Source organism: Phyllostomus discolor, chromosome 14 (assembly GCF_004126475.2).
Source record: "Phyllostomus discolor isolate MPI-MPIP mPhyDis1 chromosome 14, mPhyDis1.pri.v3, whole genome shotgun sequence".
Classification (NCBI taxonomy): Eukaryota; Metazoa; Chordata; class Mammalia; order Chiroptera; family Phyllostomidae; genus Phyllostomus; species Phyllostomus discolor.
In genome coordinates this window covers 11,129,380-11,149,353 of record NC_040916.2, presented here as the reverse complement: position 1 = coordinate 11,149,353, position 19,974 = coordinate 11,129,380, and the positions used below count along the sequence as shown (strand labels likewise).

The 19,974-nt window shown below is 54.5% G+C and overlaps 1 protein-coding gene across 2 annotated transcripts; it reads right to left on the bottom strand.

Moving 5' to 3' along the window:
* Nucleotides 1-1,280: 1,280 nt before the first annotated feature.
* On the bottom strand, nt 1,281-14,248 carry ATF3 (activating transcription factor 3). 2 transcript variants are annotated; one of them, XM_028530799.2, is made up of 4 exons: nt 14,052-14,248; nt 7,830-8,073; nt 3,916-4,023; nt 1,281-2,739 (listed from the first exon to the last, which is right to left on the bottom strand). In XM_028530799.2, exons 2-4 carry the CDS (start codon nt 8,067-8,069, stop codon nt 2,542-2,544), a joined length of 546 nt encoding a protein of 181 aa, XP_028386600.1. In that variant the 5' UTR covers nt 8,070-8,073; nt 14,052-14,248; the 3' UTR covers nt 1,281-2,541. The 2 variants fall into 2 exon arrangements, with proteins under 2 accessions (XP_028386600.1, XP_035871070.1); XM_036015177.1 differs by lacking the exon at nt 14,052-14,248 and adding an exon at nt 13,784-14,010.
* Between the last annotated feature and the right edge of the window lie 5,726 nt (nt 14,249-19,974).

Below are 19,974 nucleotides of genomic sequence, written 5' to 3'. Positions count from 1 at the left end.
CACCCCCAACCTCTTCTCTTCACTGTGGAATGTGAAACAAGATGAACTAAACGCCTTGATGGTCAATACGAAGTCATCCACTTTTGTTTTTATTCAAGTATCAAAACATAAACTTGGCTACAGAAAACAAAACTACTTTTAATGCATTTGTTAAAAGAACTTAGTTTCATTAACCATACACAGCGCATTTCTCAGATCAACTTTTCCTGCCACAGCCACCAACCCTTTCCTTCCTCATTTCCATTGTCCGTGGCAGCTTAAAAAGTGTCTTGAGTTTCATAACAGCTGATCAGTGGCTCCCATACCCACAACCAGAGGGTAAATGCAGGGAATTTTTGCCCCCACCGGGATACAGAAAAGATTACCTCCTCAAAGATGGAGGAGGGGCACTCCCATTAGCTGGTTTTTACAGATTAGTAACTACCCCGATGTACAATTAGAGCAGCGAGAGGAGGGCACCTGTGTCACAGGTGCCAGTTTAAAGGAACCATACACGAGTTCAAAGGAGCAGACACTGCTACTGTGCATGAATCTTAACATTTAATGAAGCCAGCATCTCTCTGAAGCATTGGTAACGAGTAGCCAATTATTATCTCTAGCCCGTGTTACATGTGTGCACAGGCAAAGAGCAAAAGAACCTGGTTCTCTTCCAGACCTGAGGGATCGTACGCCCGGGAGATTCCAGAAAATTAGATGGAATCCTTTTCTTTAAATCACCACACCTGTCCCACCTAAAATTATTCCTCCTTCTTCCCCAACCTCCCCTCACTGTTTTCGTGATAGTGGACTCGTGTACACTTGCACCAACGAGACACGCGCTTGGGCGTTGTTATGAATCTAACTGAAGTGGCTACTCCGAGAGAAGGTCCGTGGCTGAAGGTAAGGTGTCCACGGCTCGAGCTGAGCGACAGGTGTACGTCTCAGGCTCCACACCCTTAGAGAAAGCGATCATTGAGGTATTTAGCAATTCAGATTTTACATCAGAGTTCTGTCTCCACACCAAGCAGGCTGAGGGATGTACGGGATGCTGCGTCCCAGGGTCCGTTAATGAGAAACTGAGCATCGGACGCCGCGGACTGAGGAGCGGGACTGAGAGGCCACTCCCCCAGCCTGCGGCAGGCGCCCAGAGAACAAAGGGGCCCTCGGGGGATGTTCAAGGCCAAGTAACCCTCCCACCCCCCACGCCTGTGGAGAGGAAAGGGACTGCACAGTGACTGGATTTCAACCACCCGTTGGTTTCAAAGAACAGAAACCAGCACAACACGGAAGTTTGTTTACTGCATCTTGGTTTCAATATTTATTATATTGACAAGTTAGGAATACTAGGATAAATAAGTAACATTTTCTCTTACGGAAAACTGCAATGATACTATTGTGTAGGATTGAACACTCTGAGGGTTTCACGGAAACATCAGAACTGAAACAGACCAGAGTCCCTGTGGCCAGTGTGAACGACCTCTCACTCACAGCTGTGTCAGGCTCTGGGCCAGATTGCTACAAACATCCACGCGACAAACACGACGCCATCAACATCCATTAATGCTAACGCCCAGGCATCCATCGCCTGGCTTCAAACGCGCCTCCGCTGCACGTGGTTTCCAACTGCAGGAAAAGGGAAAGGGAAAGGGAAAGGGAATACTCTTTGGCTCTCACAGCCTGGAAATGAGTCCTGACCTAAGTCACTGAGCAGAGCGCCCTAACCCTCTGGCAGGTGGTCTTCCTGCTTTCACCCAGTGACAGAGGACCTGCCGCAGCCGTGCCCGTGAATTCTGCATTAGAGCCTGGGTGCCCAGGGACAGGAAGCCACCTTGGCTGGCACAGAACGGCACTGCTGGCTAGCAGAACCCTGTTCTCCCGGGGCTGACACGCTCTTCCGGCCACCTGGACATTTTGTGAAACACTGCACATGGTGATAGCCCCTCGAACCCTCAGAAACCAGACCTGAGGAAAGTAATGAAAAAATCACACCGGTGTCGTCGGAACAGACATCGGGAGCGCACAATGCCTAGTAATGGGACAAATGCCTTGCACACAACGGTTCCTGTACACGACAGCATATTTGCTAGAAGCACAACCCTGGCCATTGTCCAACTTTGCTAAATGCCATTCTCACTCCGTGTCCCCTACAAGTGACGGTGGCAGTGGCAACGGAGGAGGTGGCCCCACCCCACCCCACCCACCCAAGGTACAGACACTTCTTCTGCGGGAACCCTAATGGTGGGAATTCTGGTTTGTGCAGAATCCAGACGAAAGGTGGGTAGGACCCTAACCAGGGGCCATCTGGAGAACCCAAGAATGGCTGGTATGTTAAGGCCTAAATCCTGGAGTCGAGGCAAAAATTGCCCTTGCTCTGGTCCGAAGTCCGCTCGGGGGCAGAGTGGAGAGGCCCCGCCGAGTCACGGAGCCCTCCTGCCTCCCCGGTGCTTTGCGACTGGGATTCAAGAGGTGCACAGGAAGTCAGATCTCCAATGGCTGCAGGGTTTTGGATGTAGAAGGAGGATTCGACGAGGAGTCCCCACGTGCCCCCATAACTACAGCTGCTTAGCTCTGCAATGTTCCTTCTTTTATCTGTTGGATAAAAAGGTTTCTCTCATCTTCTGGAGTCCGCCCGTTCTGAGCCCGGACAATACATGTGGGTCGATGAAGGTTGAGCATGTATATCAAATGCTGCTTCTCATTCTTGAGCTCCTCGATTTGGGCCTTCAGCTCGGCATTCACACTCTCCAGCTTCTCCGACTCCTAGGGGATAAGCAACAGAGTTAGTAAGAATGGAGCCAAGTTCCAGCAAGGAGCGGGTGACCGGGTGACCAGGGAATGGTCCCTGGGTGGCAGGGTGGCACCTGGGACACATAGGGACTCATCAAGCTGGAAATGGCCCGCAGAGCCAATGCCACTGGCTCCCTGCCACAGCGCTGCCCCACACAGCTGGGGCAGCAGCCTTAGGTTCGGGAGAATCCAGACCCTGGAGAAGCCAGGGTCTTCTTGAACTTAGAGGCTTTTTCAGAAATGCCCTTGAGTTTTCACTCAAGGTTTGAGCAGGGTGTGACTCTGATAGTAATGAAGCTGCAGTGGAACCAATGGCTCAGGGATCTCCTTTGCATGAGCCCAACAGCCCGTGTGCAGGTCTTCTGGACCCACAAGGGCCTTGGGGGCTGGGACAAACTCCAGACTCACGATGCTTCGTCTTCTGTGAGTCACTAATTTCAGTGGGAAGCTCCTCTCCCCAGAAAGTATGTATACAGCGACACACAAAATGTCTTAATTTTCGCTGAGTCCCTAAAGCAATCAACAGAACCCTTGAGGACCCGTTGAATCCGGGTGAGACTCTGCCCCGGCCTGTGCACACCAGGGGGAAGGGCCACAACCACTGGAAAGGCTGCACCACGAGCCGTCCCACCTGCCACAGACGCTGTTCCCTTTGGGAAGTGGGGCCGGCTGAATGCAGCCAGGAGCTACGCTGACTGGGTGAACCAAGAAGGGCTGCACACAGGAACACCAAGAAAGTTTAACTACTGCTTGCGGATTAAGGAAATAACTTGTTTGAAGAGATTAATTAAAGGCGTTTCATAGTGAGCCAAGTGGGAGCTGGCAGCTTCCTTTTCTCAGGCGAAGGGGCAAGGGCAGCCTCTGTAACTGGGCTGACATATCCTGCAGCCTGGGAGCCGCCGGACATGTAGGAACTGGCCGAGGCCACGGCGGGGTGTTTCATTCTCATTCGCACACCTGCTTGTATACACCCAGAGTCACGTTTCATTCAGCCGCTGGCATTTCTGCTCCCAGCTACGACGCCCTGCTCGGGTTTTGAAAACACCTCTGAGTAGGGGGCTTGTAACTCCCCCTCTGAGGGTGAGTGCCACGAGGTTGGCGGGGGACAGGCGTGAGCAAGAGGGCGGGGAAAGGCGAGAAGACACTCACTTTCTGCAGACACTCTGTCTTCTCCTTCTTCTTGTTTCGGCACTTGGCGGCTGCGATCTTATTCCTTTCCCGCCGCCTCTTTTTCCTTTCATCTTCTTCCGGGGTTACCTATAAAATCCAAGAGGCACTTGCTTACTGGGAGGCAAGAAAGGCGACCCACCTCAAACACGCTGCCTTTTACTGCCACGAAAAACTAGCAAACCAGGGCGGCCAGGATTCTGAAGGACCTGGAAAGAGTAAAGCCCAAGGCTTCTACATGCACCTCACCACACACATACGCCCTGAAGAATGAATAATAAAAATCAAAGAACTGTTAAAATTATATTGGCAATATTGGTAAACTGAAATTGAGCTTATTTTAAAAATGTATTTGGATCTTAATGTAGGTTTGATATTCAAATCAATAACTATTGCTACCAGTAAGCATTAAAACAGGAAATAGATTCTGCTTGGTGAATGTCCTTTCCCCTAAAACCATGAATGACCTCGGTGGCCTAGCCACCCTCATCCCCCTGTCGCTTTGATTCAAGACCCGAGGGCAGCCCAGTCCCCTCTGGCTTCCTCTGGAGCCTCACAGCACCCCCTCCCTGAGCTCAGGAGAAGCCCGTGGGGCTCCTGGGGAAGAGGGACCTGAGCTCATCCCAACCACAGAGGCATATCACCCCTGGCTAGGTGCCACCGATGGGGGGCAAACGAGAACCATCCACTGATTTATCCTTCAGTTAAATACAGATCTCCTCCTCCCGGCCTCGCGTTGCACCAGCCCCGGGGCTCCTCAGAGAACAAAACCCTATCCTGTTTTAGCATCTGGTCCTCTGGAAGTTCACCGGATCCTGGCTCGGTCTGAGGGCTGATGAGGGGTTGGCAGGGTCCAGCTGCTGGACCTGGCTTATAGACCAGCGTCCAGCTGGGGTGGAGCTGGAGGGCTGAGTGGGTCATGGAGCAGGCTGCTAATGTCAGGCCTCGTCACATCACTTGTCACTGCTCTGGACAGTGGAAAAGGGGATGGGAGCCACGCCTCAAACCAGAGACCCTGGCGTGCTGTCATCACCGCGTGCCTGGCTTACTGCTGGGCGTCTGCCCTAGATGGCACTGACTTGGTCTGGACTGAGACGGACAGCTTGCAGCGTAGGGGGAGCGAAGCCCAAGGGGGAAGTGCGGTGAGAGACATCCCACATTGTACACCTGGGGTCCCGGACCCACACAGGCAGACATTTGGCTTTAGACTAAACTGCCCTTGAATTCCAGCTTTACTACCTATAAGCTGTGAGACCTCAGGGAAGTGAGCGTATTCTTCTGAGACTCAGTGTCCTCATTTGTAAAATGGGATGGATAATTGTACCTGCCTAATAGGGTTATGATGAGGGTCAAATCAGTGAATAAATGCAAATGCTCTGCACAGTGCTGAGCTCACAGCCAGTGCTATGGAAGCTTTAGTTATTATTAACCTCACCATCTGTGTCTTCCTCAACAACTCAGTGATTCTGGTATTTCCTCTGACATTTTGACATTTTTGGATAGATGGGAGAGGATTCAGGGACTTCTCACGTGAGGAAGTACTTGACAGTGGAGCAAATCTCAAGTTCACATACTGTCCGAGATAGAGAGGCCTTTCTAGAGGCCATCTGGGTGGGTCCCATCGGTTTATTAATGTGGAAATGAGGAATTCAACCAACTGATAACACTGATCTGTTAGTGCAGTAAGGTGCCCAGGGAGGCCCAGGAATCGCCAGCTCGTGGTCAGCAGACCAGTAGGCTACAAAACCTGGTGTAACTGGGGCCTTTGGTCCCTCATCCCATGTCCTTTGCAGGTCACAGCTGGGTGACTGAGATCTGGGGAACAGGCTCACGCTGCCCAAACACACAGACAGGATGTCTATGGGCTCCCCCGGCTCAGTGTCTTGTTTTAAGTTGAGAATTACAGCAGCCAAGGGGACCAGAGCATTCCAGGAGGTCAGTCGGTGCATTTTCTTCCTGACAGAAAAACCTACTTGTTAGAGGCACCTGCGATCAGGAGATCAGCTGATGAACACAGAATCACAGATGGGTTGGGGGGCTTTAAGGACTTTTCCCACAAGGCAGCCTGCCTACTATTTCCTCTAGAGAACCCTAAAAGTATCCTTCCAAAATGCTCTCCTTCCTTCTGTGATGATCCAGCTACTTCCATTCCATCCTTAATTATAAAATTCAAATAAATATGACCTTGAGTATCCCAATGTCCAACCTGCACCATCCACTATTGTGCTGGGGACCTACCAGTGACATCCCCTTGGGTTAATTAGGGCCCAGCCAATGCCCCTAAGAACAGCATCATACACTGGTCCCCTCTCTCTACCAGTCCCTGACATAATGATCAGCCAGGTCCTCTACTAGACCCTTAAAATATGTCATTTTATTAGCCCTTACATAGAATCAGAGAGCCCTTGTATAGAATCATACAGATTCTTAGCCAACTTCCTTTAAAACTCAGTTCCCTTTCGGCCAGTTCCGCTACTCCTTGTCCAAGGGCAGGTCCACGTCCGTCAGGCCTGAAACTCTCCCATCTTGTGCCCACAAGGGGACAGCCAACCAAACACCCAGGACCTCGGCTCTGGGTCTTGAAGCCACCACACACAGCGTCACCAGCAACCACCGCACGGATTTCTCACCGTGTCTGCAACTCCACGTGTCTTTAAAAAGGTCACCAAGTGGGGAGCAGTGCAAGTGTCAGAGACAGAAGTGAACTTGAAGCAGAACCTGGTTCTAAGGCTGTGAGCACGACACACAGCTGTGGTGAGCATGGCTGGCGGGTCCTCACACCACAGCCTGGCCGCCTGGGTCTTTGCAGTTATGAAAATAAACTGCGCTTGGTGCTTCTTCAGAACGACTAGACACAAAAGGTGATCTCACACAGGCTCATGTCTTTAAATAACCCCCCTATGCTGACGGCTTCCCACTCTGCATCTCTAGTCCTGACTCTCCTCTGAACTCCCAACCCACAGGCCCGGCTGCCTCCTCCGCTGTGGCGTCCCACAGGATGGACCTGTGTCCTGGCGCCATCCAGCCTCCTACAGTCCCCATCTCGGCAGCCAATGGGCGCACCATCCTTATAGTTGGTCAGGCCAGAAATGTGGGTGCCACCCTTGAGTCCCCCACTTGGAGCCATACTGCATGTCCGATGCATCAGTACATCCACTCTACCCTTCAAGACAGACCCAGGAGCCAGCCGCTTCTCCACACCTCGTGGCTTCCCTCCTGACCTGATCCTCCACTGCGCACCCAGATTACTGCCACCTCTCACTCCTATATTCCGCTTCTACTCTCGCCCCTACTGCCCATTCTCAATGTGGCAGTTGGTGGTCATCTGAAAACTACAGGTCGGACCACGTTGCCCTGCTGCTCAGGAGCTCTCCAGGGGCCGCCCACCCCACTCTGAGTAAACGGCTGCATCTTCACGGTGGTCTGTGAGACCCAGCACAATCCGTCCCCACCCACCACCTCCGCTCCGACCTGGACCCCTACCCCTCACCTCGCTGCCGCTCTTATCCCCAAGCACACCCCCCCGCAGTGCCCCAATTCTTGCTCTTTTGCCACATACCTAGATGGCCTCCTCCCTCTCCTCTTTTGAGTCTCTGCTCAGAGGCCATTCTACCAGTGAAGGCTTCCCTGACCTCCTGATGTGGAGCAGCGCCCCACCCCAGCCCTGTTCTCAGTCCCCCTCTGCTGCTTGAGTTTTTCTCCTTTGCCAGTCTCTCACGTTATGTCTGTACTCCTTCTGTGCATTGTCTGTCTCCTCCCAGTGGAAGGTAAGCTCCCTGAGGGCAGTGGTTGGTTTTACTCAACCCCCCTGCCTGGAGCACGCTCTGGCACGTGGTAGGCGTGCAGGTGCATGACAAATACCTGCTGAAAGAACGGACACCTGTGGCAGAACCTACCTGGGCTTTCGTGATCGCCATCTCGAGGGGTTTGGTGCTGACGGTGACCGACTCCAGCGCAGAGGACATCCGGTGGCAGAGGTGCTTGTTCTGGATGGCGAACCTCAGCTCTTCCTTGACAAAGGGTGTCAGGTTAGCAAAATCCTCAAACACCAGTGACCCAGGAGGGGACAGGCAGGGGACGATGGCAGAGGCACTGACTTCCGAGGCAGAGACCTGGCCTGGGTGCTGAAGCATCATTTTGCTGAAAGACACATCGAAACCCAAACTACTTCAGGGACCCGGGGCATGGGACAAAGTCCCCCCACACCTGCGACCTCCAACCCCAGCCCCACTCCCAGGAAAAGTCCCACACGCCCTCCAGCTTCTGTCCTGTCTTCACTTCATGCCACGCTCAGTGTGAGTGAAACAGGTTCTTAGAATACACAGCTCAGTGATGTGGATAAAATGCCCACCTGAATTTTATCAGGGGTGGCATTTCAGGCTATTCTAAATTCTTAAAAGCATTAATTCGGGCTGGTGTGCTTATATGCAAATGAAGCCTCAAACAGAACTGAAAGAGGAAGAGCATTAAAAACAAAAAGTGAAACTATTATGTAAACCCATTTCCAGTCTCTTTTTGAAAAAAAGAAACTTGGCATCTCAAGTTGAAGTTGTCAGTAAGTGGAAGTAAAGCAAGGCGTGGGGGGGACCCTTGAATTTAGCAAATATATCTCTGATGCTTCTCCCCCAGCAAGTTGGATCCAAATAAATGAGAAGGAGGATGGCAACCATAGCAGGTGTGTTTCTCTGAGCCAGTCCTGGGCAAGGGCTGGGAGCCAGGGATTCAGACCACAAGGGGCCAGTAGCCCCTTTGTAAAGTTAAGCTTGGTGACTCCAAGACCTCAGAGTGAAGGAAAGTGAGGAGCTAAGGTTCTGGGTCTCCTCTGGAGGTCTTGTTCAGCCCTGTGGTGTCTGGAGAGCTTTGGTCTGGGGGCCAGCGGGGGGCCTGGGACTGGCTCTGGTCAGTGTGACCAGAAGGAGCAGCGGGACTGAGGCGTTCTGAGACTCAGTCTTCATCTGGCAAAACGCTGAGAGCGTCTGCAGCGTGGGGACTGCGTGTCCGCAGCCGCTCGGCCCCCGTGCCTGGCACGGCACCCGGCACCGGCTGCTCCCCTGCTCGCTCACCACTGGCGACTGCCCCACAGAACACGTAAACTCGGGAACAGGTGGTCAAATCGACTGGCTCCTCAAGTCCTGCCCACTTCTATCATTTTGTGGTCCAGGGAACCCAAGCTGACAATAGGGAAGTAAAGGGTAAAAGAAGTCATAGTTTCATGGCCCCAATTTGGAGCAGCCCCTATAAACCCCACCTTGTCATATACTTCCTCCCGCAGTGCCTGTCCCCTCATTCAGGCGGTCAGTTCTCCAGGGGCAATGAGTGCAGGGATCGTCTAGCCAGGGGGTCCCCTGGAGCACCCTCAATCTTGGGGACCTGTGGTCTTTAAGCCAAGCCCAGCCAGAGAGGAAGCCCACCAGCAAACTGCTGCCATGTAACGAGTGCCTCCTTCCTAGCAGAAACCTCATCTGCACTATCTCATTTAGTCCTCACGAGAACCCAGTGGGCGAGGTCCCAGCCCCATTTTACAGATGGGGTAACTGAGGTTTATACAAGCTCAACAACCTGTCTAGAGTCATACTTAGTGTGAGGCAGCATCAGGGTTTGGAATTAGTTTTGACTCCAGAACTTATGCCTTTAATTTATAGAATATTATTCCACGTGGCAAAAACAAACCAAAAACCAGAGCAAGTGTTTCTTGGGAATGGGACGGGCATAAGGGTTGTGGGGGTCCCAGAACTGAAGAAACGAAGGAAAGCGCCACAGGGAAAACTTGAACTCAAGGTAACAAACTGCTGATCTTTCTATGTCAGGGTGTGCACTCAGGCTGCTGCCCGCACTTCGGAGTATGTATAAGTGGGTCTTTGGTCCACAAAAATTCCCAGACTTGGGTCAGAAGATCAAGGTATAAGGCTCACCCACTCATATGCCATCACTGTACCTCCCAGTGGCTGCCTTCTCCTCCGTAAAAGAACAGAATACTAACACATGAACATGCCTGGAAACAATGCGACCAGGAGGCATGTTCTTCCTGGGCCTCCCAGGGATGCCCTAGCACAGGGCTGGCTCTCTGACAGACGCTCCAGGAGGCCCGCGTGGGAGGCTGGCCGGCCACTCTCTTTGATCTCAAACACCTCTCAGTAGATGCCCTGACCTCTAACTCCCGCTTAAGATCTGAGAGACACTGTCGGAGGCAAGAATTCCAGGCCAACAAATGCCACCGTTGACTATTCAAAGAAACCCAATGTATGTTAGTGCTCTTCCTAAAGCCCTGTGCCGTGAGTCAGAACTGATGTTCCACCAGTTTAATCCTATAATCTTAGGGCGCTGGGAGGGCGCTGGGCTCTGGCAGGTGATAAACTCTGTGAGACCAGCCTTCCAAAGCCAGAGGCTTAAGGTTCTCCCATGCATTCATGTTTTCCCTCCCTTTCCAACTTCTGATGGAATTCAGAGCTACCCCTGGGCTCGCCCTTGTTTGGAAGGCTAGAAGGCTGGCTCCTTCTACACGGGGAGTTCGAACTCCATGGCAGTCGAGTGCAGTTCCATTTCACCACCCGACTAAGTTTATTAATGAGCTCTCAAGACTTGAGATCTGCTCTTTGTTGTTGTTGTTTTTTTTTTCCTCCTTAGTGTAAAGTCAGCAGTCCTGATGAAAGAAAATGAAGAATGTCAGTGGTATGGAATGTCTTTATGAAAGCATTGGGAGGGCTTACTTGGGGATAGAAAAGAGTTGTAGAATGTTAAAAGCTTTTCAGAAAGTAATGTAGTTGTGTCTGTAGAGATCTGGGCTTTCTCTGCACTCGGCTAAAGCTTAGTTTTTGGTTTCTTGAGATACTTTCTAGTGACCTCTGTACTCAACTCTCTTATGGTATGATTCAGTCTGGACGCCTGCTATGTCCCTACAAGGAAAATAAAGTTAAATCTTCAGACATTCCCCCCCCCCCACAAGTTGAGACCCTCTGACATCCCCTTCACTGAAGAAAAAAAAATATTTGATGATTTTCTGAGTTGACTTTCTATATTGATCTTAAAATTGTCCAGGCTTGCTACAAAGCACTTTGCATTTTGCTTCTGCTTCATTATCTCTGATCAGAAATCATGTCATATCGTTGGCAGTTTCATCATTTTCAAGAAAGTGAAACTTTACTCATGTGTTTCTTTAACTGGAAATTCAGCGCCTAGACTTTGTTTCCTAGTACCTACAAGCAACCGTGCTGAATTTTCACTTCAATTCTTATCGCTTTCCACCAACTACTACTGCTCGTAAAATACAGTCAGAAGCCAGCATCGGCCTTTCGCTAACTTCATACCGTGCTGGTCTTTCCCCCAGCCCGCCTGAAGGGTGGAGGGGTGAGGCCAGCCTCTGGGACCAGATGCTGCCAGGCCTGTCGCTACCACTCACAAGCTGAGCACCCACCAAGAAGCAACTCGTGCTCCCAGGGCCTCCGTCTCCTCATCTGTGAAGTGAGACCAATGCCACCTGCCCTAGTTCCCTCACAGGGCAGTCAGGAAGACCGTGCGAGATCCGTGAAGGTGCGTTTCCACATGTCCCGGGTACCCAACACCACGGGGACCCCACTTTCCCCGGGGCCGGGGGAGCTCGATACTGTCGTCAGTCAGTGAGCTGAGTCCCGTTCATCAGGAATTCCCGGCAGTCACAGCTGCTTCTGCACTTTGATTGACCCCCAGCTTCCTGTCATGCCAGGTCAATCCCACCCCCCCCCCCCGCCCATTTGCTGGCAGCAGCTTGTCCCCACAGGTTTTACGTCCTTAAGAAATAGCTAGTTCTCACTAGAGAAACCATTTCTGGTTTCTGTGGTGTCCTGGCTATGTACTTCCTCTTCCCCAGGGTGGGGGACCCCTGGAGTCACTGACCCTGCCCCCTGCCCACCCAATCTGAAAACGGAAGAAGTCGTGGACTCTAACGGGACAGAACACTTAGAGTCACCTAGGTCAGGCCTGCACTTGTAAACCGAGTAAAACGAGGTACAGGAAAGTACAGTGACTTGCCCAAGGCCCTAACGCTGGGGAGAGGTCCAGTTCAGGCCGAGCTGCTGACCACCCTCCCACTGCCCATTTAGTGCCATCACCAACAGAGATGCAGTCGGCAAGGCAACTGGAGAACAGAGCCACTGGCCAGGTAGACCAGGGGTCAACAGTCCAGTAACCTGGTACCCAGCGCAGAGAAGGCTTGGACAGGACCCGCAGGGGAGGGAGGGTAGAGAACAAGGGAAGAAGCGGCCCACAGGGAGAGGGAGAGGGAGAGAGGGACAGGGCGTGGCTAAGACAACGAGGACCCAAAGGCTGAGACAGCTGCCCCAGGTGCGGAGGACTGGGTCTCACCCACACTGCGGGCCTGGAGTGCTACCGGCCACGCTGTCGCTGAAACCGGCCCCACAATAACAACCACAAACCCACCCCCACTCCAGTCTCGGGACGGAATACCCTCAAAGCAAGAGCCTATACACTGCAGCATTATTCTACAACAAATGCTACATGCAAACCAAGGGGACAGTAATATCCATTTCCCCTTCATTTAAAGTTCTGCCGAAGCCCCAAAGACAGGTGACTGTCGCCCACACGGAGGTAGGTGCGCTGGGAGACGACGGGACAGGCAGAACTTCGGGCCCCCAGTCTGGGTAGGATATGGCACCTGTGGCTGCTGCTGGAGCCCTTGGGTTCTTCCCGTCTCAACCCCACCCTCCTCCCTGGCTCTTGGCCCTTTGGCCCTTTCTTAACCACCACCCCCACCCCACCCCCCACAACGCACACATTTTACCGCCCCCCCCCCCACACACACCAAAGCTTGAGCAACTCGAAGCAACTGTGATCTAGGAAATGAAATCAGAGAGAAGAAAGTGGTTAGAAAGTAAGTAGATGAGATGAAATGCAGCGTGGGGGCGGGCGGAGACCCAATTCCACGGGGAAGAGAGTTGGAAAGGGAAGATGCCCCATAGAGAAGTCTCCTTCCCCTTTTGCCTCCGAGGCTGCTCAGTACCTTAGAGACTCCCCCGTCCTTCAACTCATTCAAGGCCCCTCACTGGCCCCCTTAATCTCAATTGCACCCCTCTAGAATCCGAGAATCTGGCCAGGAAGGACCTTAATGGTTATCTGGTCCAACCACCACCTGTGCTCGCGGACTCGCAGAGGGGCCCGCATTACATCTGTGCCCACGTCCTCCTGCTGGGGATGCCGAGGCTCAGGGTCATCAAGGGCACTACCAGCTCTCCTCGCGGCCCTGGCCCCTGGGGCACAAAGCCATTCTCTCAGTTATACGGACATCTGGCTTCGCACCCTCGCTTCCCCCACGGCTGGTCTCCGTGAACCACAAGCGGAGAACTCCGCGAACCTGCCGGAGGAAGAGCTCGAGCCACAGGTACCAGAGAAGAACAAAGCGTAAGAGACTTGGAACAGGAAGTCTCAGACCCGGGAGCCCGACACCAGACGCCAGCCCGAGACGTGAACCCTTTCCGTCTTCTGCCGCAGGACAGAACCCGAGCGCTCGCCGCCTCGGAACTTATCTCAACAAACTTTCGCTCGCGGCTCCCTGCGCTCTCCGGTGCGCAGGGCGACTCCCAGCGACCGCGCCCGCGCCCCGGGTTGGTCGGTCCGGCCACCATTCATTCCGTTTGGCCCAAGGGGCAGCACTTTGGTGAGCCCTCGGCCTTCGTGCCCCGCTGCGGACCTCGGGAAGGAGGAGATGGGAGTGGCAGTGCCCCGGCACCAAGCGAGGGATGGAGCGTGGAGCGGACAGTGAGCTGGAGAGCCTCGGCCACCCCCGCGAAACCCACCTCCCTGCGCCCTCTCCCAGCCGGGTGAGAAAACGCCGAGGGCGGAGAAGAGCAGTGTCCCCAACCTGGCCGAGAAGCAGGAGCCCACCTCTTCACCAGGAAACTTTCGCGCCCCAAGTCAAAAGAGAAAGTTGTTGGCGAGAAACTTTCTGAAGCGCTGAGGACCAGCGGTGGCTGGGAAACGTTCAGCCGGGGTTCTTTAGAAGCGGGAGGCTGGGGGGCGCCGGTCGGGGGTGACTCCAGGGGTCGCGGGGCTAGTTACTACAGGAGCGCAAAGGGAATGAAAGCGAGCCACTCTCGCCGCGCTCGTTCTCTGGGCTTCCAAGCGCTCACCTCCGGTCTCCAGTCGGGGCGGCCAGGGTCCGGAGGGCGGGGGGTGTCGGGGCGGGGGCGGGCTGCCCGTCGGTGGGGTCGGCGGGAGAGCACCGGGAACACACTGCCGGCGCGCGGGCTGGCGGGCTCACTGCGGCGGCGGCGCTGGGAGAGTGGAGTGCAGTGCCCGCCTCGCTGCGTGCGACTGTGGCTGCGAGCGCGTTGCATCACCCCTTTTATAGCCCTCTGGCTGGCGCCGCGCCCGATTACTCCAGTCCTAGGCTGATGTAATGCTATTAATAGCTTCCCCTGAGAACCGGCTGAACTAGGCTGGGCAAAAGGAGGAGGGGCGGAGGAGGGGCCAGAGGGGAGGTAGGGAGAGGTGGGGACTGGTGATGCAAGCTCGGGGCGGGGCCGGCCGCGGCGCTTCCTCCCCGCCTCGCGCGCTGGGACGCAAACCTGCCCGCCTTGTCTCTCCATATCAGGATCCGAGTTGCCCGGGCTGCCTGCCAGATGTGCGTACTCGCTGCTGCGTGTTCCCGGCATGAGCCAATGGTGCCCAAGCCAGCTGCATGACTCCACCGCGCTGGCATCTCTCCCTCCGCTAGGTGGGGGGAGGGGGCCGGTGGGGGCGAGGTGGAGGGGAGGATCCTGGCCGCATCCCAGACTAGGTGAAGCTGGGAAGCGGGCACGTCCTTTCCTTAAAATCCGTGATAATTTTCTGGAGCTTCGGGAAAATACCCCCCTCCACTGCCAAACACCTCCTTCTCAAGTAGGGGGCGGGGTAAGCACTGTAGCGTTAGCCTCTGGTGGGGGAGAGGCGCCCAAAGGCATCCTCCGTGGGTGACCTCCGCGGCGGGGACCGCGAGTTGCCGGTTAATCCCCGAGTCGAGGGCAGCGCTCCGCGGGCGCCGTGCGCTCTCAGCCCCGAGGCTCCCCAGCCGACCGCACGAGCGGAGCCGCCCCGAGACAGGTCGGGAGCCCGGCAACCAGGCAGGGGCGAGTGATGGGAACGTTTGGGTTAGGATTCTGTTGTTTTAAACAACCACCGCGTTTGAAATCGACAGTGAAACGAACAAGACCCCGGGAAGACAAGCGACCTGGAGAAATCCGAGGCAGCTCGGAGAGGGACCGGGAGCAGGGCTGAAGCCTGGAGGCCGGGCAGAGGAGGAGGGAGGGCGTCTCGGTCTCCTTCCTTGGGTGTTCGGGGGAAAGCCGTCTTCGGCTTGCACGTCTTTTTCGGCGCCCGGAGCGGACGGGCTGGCCCCCGGCCGCCGGCACCGGGACGGACTGACAGCTGCGGAACCGAGGCCCGCAGCAGAATTCCCTTCCTCTCCGAGCCCCGGCGGCGGGAAAGCCGCTGTCCCGAGACTCCAGATTCGAGCCGAGGCTTCGGCAGAACTGGGTTTGAACCTTAAGAATGACTTCTTGGCTTGGGTTCCGCAACCGTGGCTGTCTGCGGACCTCCTGGAACCACGGACGCGTGTATCTGGAAGCGAGTGTAGCCCTCGCAGGTTTTGAACCTGCCTGGGAGGGAGCCCCGTGCGCGCCCGTGCGCCGTGGGGCCAGGCCGGGGCACAAACCCCGGCTCCCATCTCCCTCTTGGGAGAGGCAAGCGAAGGTCGGAGTTTGGTAACGAGACCCGGTCTCGCTGGTTTGAAGCCCCACCCCGCCGCACCTGCAAGCCCCCGGCTGTCACGGTGGCGATGGGGGGTCCCATCAGTGTCTGTTTCTGTCTCACGCACACGCACATAGTCCCCCACCCCAGGGTATCCGTGTCCCCTCCTCCAGCCCCTCCAATTGCCCAGCAGCCTGGGGCAGAGACCCTCCGAGCTGCAGGTAAAACTGAATTGCCCGCCTCCGTGTTCTCCTTCCCCAGCCCCAGCCTCTCTCAGAACACCCCCACCCCGCCCCGCCCCGCCCCGAGATTCAGGCTCAGGACCACGCCGAGGGCGGCCACGGAAGGTCCATTCCTCCAGGACGAGCCCCGGGGTTCCACACAGGACCCACGTGCAGGTTGTTTGGGACTTGGTCCGGATTCCAGCTGCGTCGCGCGGGAAGCTCGGGGCGCTTGTTTTGCTTTACTTTTCGCCATGGTAACGGCTCTCCTAGCCACACCCTACCCGCCGCCGCAGGCGCAGGCCCGCACCCCCGCACTCCCTGCCCCACACCCCCACACCCGCCCTCCCGCCGACGCGTCTGCTGGTAAACCCGAGGCGGGCGGGGCCGCCGGGTAAGCCCCGGGGGTGTCGGCCCAGCCCCCAGACCGGGAGAAAGGGCGTTTGTCAGTTTACAGGAGCCTTGCTTGGGATTCTCTGCTTATCTGCTGTATCTACTTATCTGCCGTCTGGGAGGAACGGCGCCGTGGTAAAGTGAAACAAGGAGATGGGGGAGGACGCGAGAAAGCTCTCCCTTCTCTTCCTCTGTGCAATGCCAACGCAACCCCAGCCAGTGCACACGTTAAACCCCGAGCCACTCGCACGCCCCAGCCACACTTGTGGAGGTTGAGTCCTGTGCCCAACCGCAGGCGCAGGGTAGACAGCGGCCAGCCCGGCCTGCTCACGCCCATGCCAGAGACTTGAAGACGAAGCCCGCACGCCCGTGGGTTTATTCTTGCTTCCACAGTGCCTCCCGTTCCTCTCGGCAGGCTTATTGGCATTGCGATAGTTGTTGGTTTTGAATCTCCAAGGCACACCTGGATAGACCTGCTGCCAGCCGTTCACCGCAGGCTGCGGCTGGGGTGCCCTGCCGGCTTTCCCGCTGGCACTCGAACGGCTGCGAGACTGTCGACGCGGAAGTCAGCCCACCCCCTGGCGAATGAAATTCTTATCTCAGGAAAACAGAAAGGATGCCTGCCTCCCTGCCTCCCTGCCCCCAGCCCCCAGCCCCCGGCCCCGGGGGGAGAACTGGGAGATAAGCGCCTGGCAGATGGCGAGGCCTGGGAAGGCGGAAAGGAAGAGCCCCTACGTTGGTGCCCCCAGAGGGGCGATCCGTATCTGGTCCTGTGCGTCCTCAGTGTACCCTAACTTTAGTTAATGGCACCCCATGTCCCGCGTGCAGACTCCCTACCATGGAGAGGAGGGGCGGGAACAGCTCCTCAGACCGAAATATGTCTCTGCACAAAGGCAAAGAATGCCTCTGCCCCCTGAGAAGGCAGCCCTGGCTTGGGTTATTCCAGGGGTTAATCCGCGCTGAAAGGGGGTTGAGCAGAGATTTGAATATTGTCGAGGTTTCCTGCTGGAGAACCGGCTTGGGAATCCACATTCAGACCGGCCTCGGTATGTGTTGCTGAGTGAGATAAGAATTGGAAACTTCATGCCGGGGCATGTGCTTAAAGGAAGGGGAAAAAGTTAAAAGGGGAGGGGATGGAACAAGGCAGCTAAAAACAGCCCACTCGTGGCAACCGAATCTAAACACCAAAACATTGCAGGGAGCCAAAAAAAAAAAAAAAGTCCAGAGATATTTAAAGATTTTAGCAGTTTCTTAGTCTAGGGAACAGTTTCTTCCCGCTCCCTCCCCCGCCCCATTGCTCCTCTTTGAACCCCAAGGTTGTGCTCGCTGGCTCACAGAGCGCTAGAGGGGCAAATGCAGCACAAGTTAAAATCAGCTGGGCGCCAGCCTTGTCTTTGTGGCTCAACCCACTTCGCTTCAGAAAGAGTGTGGGGTAGGTTTTCTATTCTGCTTTCCAAAGCCCACACTTAAACTCAGTTTGAATAGCGAGGATCGCTAACTTCAGAATCAGCAAAATGGGCCTGCCTCCTCAGGAAACTCAGGGAAGCATTGCCTAGTGGGCTCTGAAGTGTGGAAAGGGACTCTGTCACCTTGGATGCATCATTTCCGTTTCTGGGCTTACGTTTCCTTGGCTGAAATAAAGCACTAATGGCACCTAACACAGAAGTTTGTCGGAAGGATCTCTGAGAATGGAGCACACAGCCTCAGTAGTGGTGTCATTAATTGGGAATCAAGGAGGGCTTTGGGGGATACCCCTGGATTTCTCCCAGAGCCCGTTCTGTCCCCTAGTCTGTGGCGAACAATTGTGGAGGAAGTCGAGCTGTATCCAAGAATGACCATCTCCAGGGGCGTGGCGATAAGACTCCATGCAGAAAACAATGAGAGTGAGCCCTGTTCTCCACCCTCAGCCACTCCAGTGCATGTCGGGGCTCTGCCCCATGCACCGCGGGCCAATGGCCTGGGCAGAGTGCTGGGAGCTGGGAGCAGGGGATATGGGTTCTGGTCTGATTGTGCCTTTGGTATTCTCTCTCAAGGCATTACCCCTCTGAAGTGAGGAGCCCTGGGCCTCGAATGAAGACCTTCTGCCAGAGCCACCCTGTAAGCCCCTGGCAACCTCTCCTAAGAGAGTTGGAGGGAGAGAAGGCCTGGGGTTGGGGGAGGCATTGAATTGCACAAGGACAGACCCATTTCCATAATCTCTTCCCCTCCAAAAACTAGAGTGGACAAGTGTTGTCCAACTTGACTCTCAAACAGCCTTGGTCCTGACATCTCCACCTCTCTCTCTCTCTCTCTCTCTCTCTCTCTCTCTCTCTCTCTCTCAACATTTCAAAACAGTTTATCTGTGGACTTTGTGACTTATTCGAGAAAAGAGTGGAAGAGGGCACCCCAGGCAGGGACCGCATCTTTGGAACCTTTTGTGTGCTCCATTTTCAACCACCTAGACACCCACCTTGGACCAGAGGATCAAAGCCCAGGTAGCAGCTACTCCTAGTTAAGAATGAGGATCCTGGAGCCCCGGGCACCAAGGATGAAGTCCCAGCAGCCAGGAGTCCCAGTCCAGCTAATGCAGAACTCAGGAGACCTGAGACCCACTGGAAGGTTTCCCTTCAGCCAACTGAGTGGCTTGCATAAATCACACACACTCCATCTGTGTTCCAGTCTATGAAACAGAACTACTTAGTACTGACTCCGCCCAAAGGATTGTAAGAATCCATGAGATAACAGATGTGACAGTGATTTGAAAATCATTTAAAAAATCATACCTTTAAAAATCCTTTCAGGGGAACTGTGTGTGTGTGTGTGTGTGTGTGTGTGAGTGACTATTGTGAAAGTTTGGGAAATAGGTAAGAGAAAAAAAAAAAATACCCATAATCTCAACACTCTTAGCATTTCGGTGAGTACCCCCAAGTCTTTCTTCTCATGCATGCAATTTTAAAAGACACAGTTATGATTTGAGATTTCATGCAACTTTGGAATTTGCTCTTTTGCTTAGTGTTCTGAATTGGATGTGGTCCTAATTACCATCATTTTTTCTTCTCAAAAATATTTTGTCGTTTTATTTTGAAATGTAGCATACATACACATGAGTATAGAGAACACAGAGAGTCACTTTAGTAATAAAACAAACACCGAGAACCCGTCACCCAGGTTCAGAAACAGACCACCACTGCCAGCACCTAGAAGCCCTTGCGTGGCCAGTCCTGACCACACCTGCCTGTCACCACCTCCCAGAGGTAACCACCCTCCTGACGTCTATTACCGTGATTTTAAGTGGCCAGTGGAGGGGGTATGATTTACTCAGCCATTCCCCTACTTTTAGCATTTAGGTGTTGCTGATGTTCTGCTAGAGTGTTATATAAAGTGAAGTCTTTAAAATGGAGGAGGGGGCATCAAGTTTTGTCACCTTGTTGCTTAGAAGGGTCTAGAGAGCAGGTCTCGGTGTGTCTTCGAGGGCTAAGGAGGGCGCGGTGGGAGATGGACAGCCCCAGGGATCGTGGCTACCTGCGCCTTTTCCTTGTTTCCTACCATCAGAACAAAAATATCCGCAGGCACTTTCCCACACAAAGCATCATCTTTAACCCTTCCCCTCTCTACTCCCCGCCCCCTTATTTTCTCTTCGTCCACCTTAGAGCAGAAGATCCAGGTGGGGGCACGGCGGGTAGCACCGAGGCAGCAGAGCGGGCAGGATGCAGCCCGTGCCCTCCAGCAGCAG

Excerpts from the sequence above, each read along its gene's own strand:
- ATF3 (XM_028530799.2), bottom strand. The coding sequence starts at position 8,069 with ATGATGCTTCAGCACCCAGGCCAGGTCTCTGCCTCGGAAGTCAGTGCC. Across the intron at positions 4,024-7,829 it reads TGGCGATCACGAAAGCCCAG|GTAACCCCGGAAGAAGATGA; the intron begins GTAGGTTCTGCC and ends TGGATTTTATAG. Across the intron at positions 2,740-3,915 it reads AGACAGAGTGTCTGCAGAAA|GAGTCGGAGAAGCTGGAGAG; the intron begins GTGAGTGTCTTC and ends CTTATCCCCTAG.